Source organism: Glossina fuscipes, unplaced genomic scaffold, assembly GCF_014805625.2.
Source record: "Glossina fuscipes isolate IAEA_lab_2018 unplaced genomic scaffold, Yale_Gfus_2 204, whole genome shotgun sequence".
Lineage (NCBI taxonomy): Eukaryota > Metazoa > Arthropoda > Insecta > Diptera > Glossinidae > Glossina > Glossina fuscipes.
The window spans coordinates 245256-252668 of record NW_023998547.1 but is presented as its reverse complement, the minus strand read 5'-3'; the positions used below and the strand labels follow the sequence as shown (position 1 = coordinate 252668).

Below are 7413 nucleotides of genomic sequence, written 5' to 3'. Positions count from 1 at the left end.
ACCATCATGTGCAACCTTGAAAAGTCTTACCGTGTTGAATAAGCTATTCTGAATTGAATAGATGATCGCCGCGATACGAAATTTCGCTTAAGTAGCAACTGTAGGCTAAGGAAGTGTATCAGGACATATATTAAGTTTTGTTATGAGTAAATATTTTAATGATCATATTCTCATTCTTCAATGAGCATAGCTTTAAAAAAAAACTTGGAAGCCGACGATTCAACAAGTTCAAACCAATCTTTTATTTTTAAGTATTATAAATAGTACGAAAATATTCTAAACTCAATAAAAGCTTTTCTAGCATAGGAAAATTTAGCAAGAAATTGGAATTTTTATTTTAATGTGTTCATAATTTTATGCATATACTGCGTAAGAGAATAATCTGATATAATCTACTAAATAGAAAAGTAAATTAATATTTTTAAAAAAATATAATGTTTTTTGCTTTCCCTTAAAGGGAGCTCGAACACTTAAAATATCTACAACAAACAATAATTACATGGAAAATGTTTTTAAAACGCCATGGATTAGAATGATTACAATTATATGATTAAACAATAACAAAGTGAATATAAATAATATGAAAATTGTAATTACAATTTGTTCGCAGTAGCGTGATCATCATTCGGCCAGTAACAACAGTGCCTATTTGGCGTTTTCACTATCAGAAAATGCGGGCGGAGTTGTCATGCCATCATTTTGTAAATGATGTTGATTAACCAAACGTTGACGTTCCAAATACATGGAAACTTTAATATTGCGTACTTGATGATTGTTAATCAATTTCAAAAGGGAAATGACCGTAATACCGACACTTATAGCAAAAGCTCCCCAAGCACCAAACTAAAATTAATTATATTTTTGCATCTTTAAAAATAAATGGCTAAATAAATGCTACTTACTTGTGCAGTACCCATTTCTATATAAAAACCGGAAGTGTCAATGTGATCTGTATCGCCGTGTATAATATTTTGACCAGCTGTCATTTCGCACGTAGGAAAACGTTCGGTCATACCGTCACACCAGACAATGAAACCTAACGTAATCATTATGGAAGATATAATGGACATAGCCAAACTCCATATGCCCAATACTACGTCAATGAAAAGTGCCAAAAAGGATTCCTCATCTTTTAAGCGTGCATATCGATAAATTTGACCACAGGATACGATAAATATGAATACACCGGTAAACAATGGAAAAATGCAAAAACCCGACGAAGACCAACGGGCATCGAACATGCCGTCTGCTTCACGCCATTTACCCGTAGTAAATAATAAACAATGGCCGCTATATATATATTAGAGGAAACTCCTTTATATTAGTCACCTTGTTTTGAGACTTTATAATTATTATTTTAATCTTACCAAAAAGAATGTTGATTGACACTTAATGGCACGATTACACATAAGGATAATATAATCAAAAGAACATAACCTGTTATTTGACTTAACAAAAGGACATTTGCTAAAGCCATAGTATTTTTTTTTTTTTTTTAAATACTTCAATAACACAAAAACACTTTGAGATACTTCGAATACTTTGATACGCGATTTTGGAAAATTACAGACTTCAATCTATATTTTGCAAATTGACAAACAAATAAATTCGTTTAACGAAATGTCAAATAGTAAGGGAAGACAAAAATAACAGAGATGTATTTTCTCTGTTTAACCCATTCTTTGCTACACTTGAGCTTATATACTTTTAATTTTTGTATTTGTTCAATCATTAGGAGTACATTGCATGTGTGGTCGGAGATTAGGTGGGTGGAGGAATGGCCACACATCAGGGATACCAGGAAAGTTTGGATATCTTCCAAAGAAGGGCAATGCGGCTGAAGACATACAATAATGTGTCACACAATATGCGGCCAACTCAAGGACAAATCTTTTTTATTTCTACATCATTTTGGTATTTGATCATAACTCATGCAAGTGTGTCGTTTGTAGATCGTATTTTGATCTGAGCTCTGGCCTCTATGTCGTCGAAGTTCGAAACGAAATTTTATTAATACAGTATATCCAACTGAAGTTATCAAGTTGAAGAAGACTACCCGATAGTAAATGCAAAGTTTCAAATGAAAAATTTGTGGAAAAGTGAAGTGCCTTAGCCTTCAATCGCTTAAGTCAGAGAGATCTGCATATCAAGTCTCTCAAGTTTACAGAAGAAAACAAAAAAATTTTAATATAGATTAGGAGAGGTATTTGGACTTCCAAATGTTTACCTGTGATAAAACTTTCTCTCTGGGTAAGTTTTTGTTTTCAAACTCAACAAGACGAAATGCAGACTCCCAATTATTAGCCGTTAACAATGCTTTAACTCGGAGTAAATAATTCTCCAAAAATTTTCAAGTGGGTATAAAATTATTTGTAAACAAATTTTTAAAATTGTACTCACATGTAATTCCTTCCATACAAATTTACAATTGTTTGCAAATAATTTCCGAATTATTTGCACATATTCTCCTTTTTTCAGATAATTTCTGAATATCTTGAACGATTTTACACTTCTTTTTTATGTTTTCAATTACCACATGAAATTATTTAGTTTACTAAAGAATTTCCAAAGAATTTTTCAATTTATTTTTTCAAATAATTTCTGCATTTCTTGAATGATTTTACACTTCTTTTTTATATTTTCAACTACCACATGAAATTATTTAGTTTACCAAAGAATTTCTAAAGAATTTTTTAATTTATTTGCACAAATTCTTCTTTTTTCAAATAATTTCTGAATTTTTTGACTAATTTTACACTTCTTTTTTATGTTTTCACTTATCGCGTAAAATTATTTTGTTTACTACAGAATTTCTTTTATGCTATATTTTGCATTTTTCATTTATTTATTTTTCTTTTTCTATATTTTTTTTTAAGAAATTTTTCAATTTTTTTGGTAATTTTTCACTCGATTTAAATTTTTAAAGAAAGAAAGATCACACACGGAAGCAGCCTGGTTTGAAATTTTTGTACATCTACGACCGAGTCTACTTTATCCGGTAAGGGGAATCCAAATTCTAGTAAACTTTTCTCTGCTTCTACATTTTTCGATCACTTATTAACCCTTAGTTGGCATGATCACAGCTGATTTAGCATATCGTACTAACAGCTGATTCGCTGAGTTTTTATTGTGAAAATTGATCGAAAAAAAAAGAAATTGAAGTTCCTGTTCCGTGAATTAGTTTTAAATATATTTTTAAATCTTTATTAAGGTGTAAATAAAGAGCTTCGTGTCCTCACTGAAACTTTTTTAGACAACACAGAGAATCTTCTGTTGTTGATTTGTTGAATTGGAGAAGAGGAACCTGCCGTTCGCAAACAAAAAATGTTGTCCCAATATATGGAGGAATTTGAACAGGTATATAGGAAGAATAAAATTAGTATAAATGACAAATATAAATTACAAGTCCTTCCATTGAATAGGAACCCTTCGAGGTTAGTGAATTTGTAGAGCGTTTAACTTGGCGTACAAACAATGAATGCAGTAATAGTGGTAAAATCTCAAAAACAGAAGCCGTAATAGCGGCCGGAGTTGAAGATTTTAATCCGACAGCGTTACACGAGACTTTTACGCAAACCATTAAGGATTTGAAAATATTGCAAGAAAAACAGCAAGCAAAATGTGAACGTTTGGAAGAATCTTTGCGACAAGAGCAAGAAGCTCACGGTAAAAAAATTTTTAAATTACAAGAACGTCATCAATTGGCTTCTAATGTATTTTGGCAATTGGATGAGAAAATTAGTTCGGTGGCCGGTAAAATCACACACTTGGGTGAGCAATTGGAAAATGTCAATACTCCACGTAGCCGTACGGTTGAAGCTCAAAAATTACTTAACTATATGTCTGAATTTCTACTCGCTGGGCCAATTGTTAATGATATTTTCACTGATCCCGGTAGACTTTACGAGGCGGCCGATATTATACAAAAATTGTATGCAATAGCTCAAGATTTACCCACAGAGAAATTTGCGGATCCGATATGTAAAATTGAAAAAAAATATGACGAGGTGGAAAGACGTTTGATTGAAGAATTCGCAACAGCTCAGAAAAGTGAAGATATTGAAAAAATGAAAAAATTAGCACAAATATTATCCCAATTCAAGGGCTACAATCAATGCATTAATGCCTATATAGAGCAAAGTCAAATGACCCCTTACGGCGGCAAAGATATATTTATTGGTATCGTTCCTATGTGCAAACATCACTATGAAATCATAAAAAAAGTATTTGCCAGTCCACAACAAGTTATGTCGAAATTTATTTTGAATTTTTATCAACTTAAATTGCATCAGTACGCTATGACTAAACTGGAAGATAAACGTGATGAAGATAAATATTTAAAAACCCTATATGAATTGTATTCAAGGTATTCAATTGTAGCCGTGAAACCAATTAAATAATATTTCTATACGTAATTTTAATGCTTTCTTCCAGAACGCTCAAGCTTTCTAATGATCTTCAAATTTATATGTCTACGATGGATGATGACCTTTTGAATAAGTTGACACAACAGATTTTTCAAAAGCATATTCTCGGTTACATAGAAATCGAATCAAGATTTCTAACATCGAAATGTTTCAATGAATTGGAGAAATTCTATTTGAGTAAAAAACATCAAAAGAAGCAAACTGAACGTTTTCAAGAATTGAAACGTGACATGCAAGTGCTTATAGGCACAAGAGCTAATATAAATATAGCGCAGATTGAAGATTATGGCGGCGAAACTTTCCTTTCGGAAGAATTGGCCATTAAAATGTTACAAGAAGCAAATGCAGCTTTGAAAAGATGCCGTTTACTCTGTAACGAATCCGATTTGCCTGCGAACGTGATCAAACTTAACGATATTCTCTTTAGATTTTTAATGCATGAGCATGTTAATTACGCTCTAGAACTAGGTCTACATGCAATTCCAATAGTTGAAAGTACCAGAACTTTGCCGCAATTGTATTTTCTTGATGTAGTGCAAAAAACTAATATTATTGTGCATTTGTTGGACAATCAATGCAATACGTCTGTAGTGCCTTATGTTAGGTAAAAAATTGATATGGAACTATAATCGTTTTGAATAAAGATTTAAAATTTAAATTTTATGAATTTGCAGTAATACCCCAAAATATTCAGACTATCTTTTCAAGAAACGCATACTCATGGAACAAATGGAAAGCAAATTAGATCAAGGTTTGGATCGTACCATTAATGCGGTCATAGGATGGGTAAAACTTTATTTGCAAAATGAACAAAAGAAAACCGATTACAAGCCAGATACCGATGTCGACACAATATCGTCAGCGGTAAGATGTTTGTCAATAGCATTTCAAAAATTCGCCAGTAATTCCCATAAACTTACTTTCTAGGCTTGCTTGCATGTTGTTCAAAATTTGCAGCCCATAATTCAGCAAATCAAAATTTGTGTAGACGGAGAGAATCAAAAAAATATATTACACGAATTTGGCATACGCTTGCATCGTGTTATTTACGATCACTTACAAACTATGCAGTTTAATACGGCCGGTGCAATGTGCGCGATTTGCGATGTGAACGAATATCGAAAATGCATACGCGAACTTGAGAATCCAACAGTTATCCAGTTATTCGATATTTTACATGCGCTTTGCAATCTTCTATTGGTAAAACCGCAAAATCTACTTGAAGTGTGCACAGGGGATACTTTGGTGCGTCTACCCATACACTTCGATTAGAATAAATTTAAATATTAATTTAATATTTCCTTTTCAGAATTACTTAGACAAATCAGTTGTTCGTCAGTTTATACAATTACGTGCTGATTTTCGTGTCATCAAGAGTACCAATTATATTAAAGGCATTTTAGAGTAAAGGATTTGTACTTATTGTATCAGAAATCACAACCGAACTGGAAAATGTCTTCGAAAATGGTTAATGTATTATGTATATAAAAAATATCTATTCATAAGTATGTGTGCAAATACAGTTATTATATAATTATTTAATTTATTGTTAGTGACAATTTAATCTACACAGATTCGTAAAACAAAAATTATGATATTTTTTTTTTACATAGGAAACAGAAAACAGGATATGCCGATAGACAGAAATCAAAAAACTACCATTTTTCTATCTAATTTTTTTACAAATATTTATGAAGTTTAAATATTATCTTGTAACGATCTATTTATTATTATTTAAACTTATGTGCAGATTTTTTCTTATTTCATTTATAACGGAGACGGATGCGCGTTTAAATTCCTTCCTGCTACTTCCTAAGAAAGTAATTTTCTTATTAGTGCGTTCTTTAGGGGGCAGATAAGAAAGGTGCACAACGATGCCGTAGTTAATTATAGCGGGGCTCTATCTTAAGACCGATTGGTTTTTATATATAATCGGATTTTTGCTTTATGATTCATCGCTCTACGATTCTTCGCTTTTCTCTGATCTATAGTCGCTCGTTAATTGTTCATAAGACACCGCTTACTTTCTTGCTCGGCTAAGATAATCCTATTCAAAATTACCATTACATACGAGGAGAGAATCCTGAACAGAATATGCACAATTTCAGTTGTAGTAGTGAGTGTTGATTATCATATTACATTGTAGAAGAGAGGGAAACTGTTAATAAGTTTATTTAATAGACTTAATAAAATTTGTACCGTTACTAGAATTTTTTAGTGGATATTTAGCCGTTTTAACAACTTTTACTTAGTATGTGCGCTCTCAACTTGCCATTGATGTTTGATCGAACATGTGTCAAACACTGGGTTTACAAATTCCTTCGTGCGCCTGCAACTTCAATATTAATTCGTAAGAACGACACCGTGACCTAATGATGCCTTCGAACCATTTTTGATCAAATCTTGGATTCCTGCGGACATGTCTGTTTTATGCAAAGTAAACATAGTATAAATAGCTGGACACAATCTATACGTCGTGAACTACTGCATAAATTATTCATAGAATTAATTAGTATTAGTATCAGTTACATTTATACGAGGGAAATGGTGACTTGATGAGTATTCAGAAGTCGGTAAGACAAACGGGCAAAAAGCAAAGAAAATTAACTTTATTTATTTATTTGTGACTGAAACATTTCCTCGGCTATCTGAGAAACTTCTTGATGCAATTTCTTCTCTCACTATTAGAATTGGACGCAAACTTTTCACATTAACAGAATGGAACGCAAATTTATCGAAATTTTCCTTTGAAGCGTTGCCATTTATTGAAAGTAACTATATTCTCTTTCCACTCTCAACCTATGGTTGTGTTATGTTTATTTTTGCATTTGCTTAGTGAGACTATAAAGCAAGAGAGAGGAAAGGCTGTAATCAGAAGGATGGGATAAATAATAAAAGCTCTAATCGACAAGAGGCCTAATCCACTCAGCTAATTTGATCAATTCTTCGCATAATAAGCAATTTTGAGAGTTTCATTTTTTATTAA

At 32.1% G+C, this 7413-nt stretch overlaps 2 protein-coding genes across 2 annotated transcripts; one reads left to right on the top strand and one right to left on the bottom strand.

Annotated features, from left to right (window-relative positions):
* Nucleotides 1-218: 218 nt before the first annotated feature.
* Nucleotides 219-1618, bottom strand: LOC119642018 (transmembrane protein 179). Its single transcript, XM_038040973.1, has 3 exons — nt 1368-1618; nt 903-1290; nt 219-843 (listed from the first exon to the last, which is right to left on the bottom strand). Exons 1-3 carry the CDS (start codon nt 1475-1477, stop codon nt 646-648), a joined length of 696 nt encoding a protein of 231 aa, XP_037896901.1. The 5' UTR covers nt 1478-1618; the 3' UTR covers nt 219-645.
* A 1700-nt stretch (nt 1619-3318) lies between these two features.
* Nucleotides 3319-7413, top strand: LOC119642030 (exocyst complex component 5). The gene is made up of 6 exons (XM_038040988.1): nt 3319-3357; nt 3423-4366; nt 4435-5031; nt 5102-5291; nt 5355-5672; nt 5737-7413. The coding sequence occupies exons 1-6, from the start codon at nt 3325-3327 to the stop codon at nt 5833-5835; spliced, it is 2181 nt and encodes a 726-aa protein (XP_037896916.1). The 5' UTR covers nt 3319-3324; the 3' UTR covers nt 5836-7413.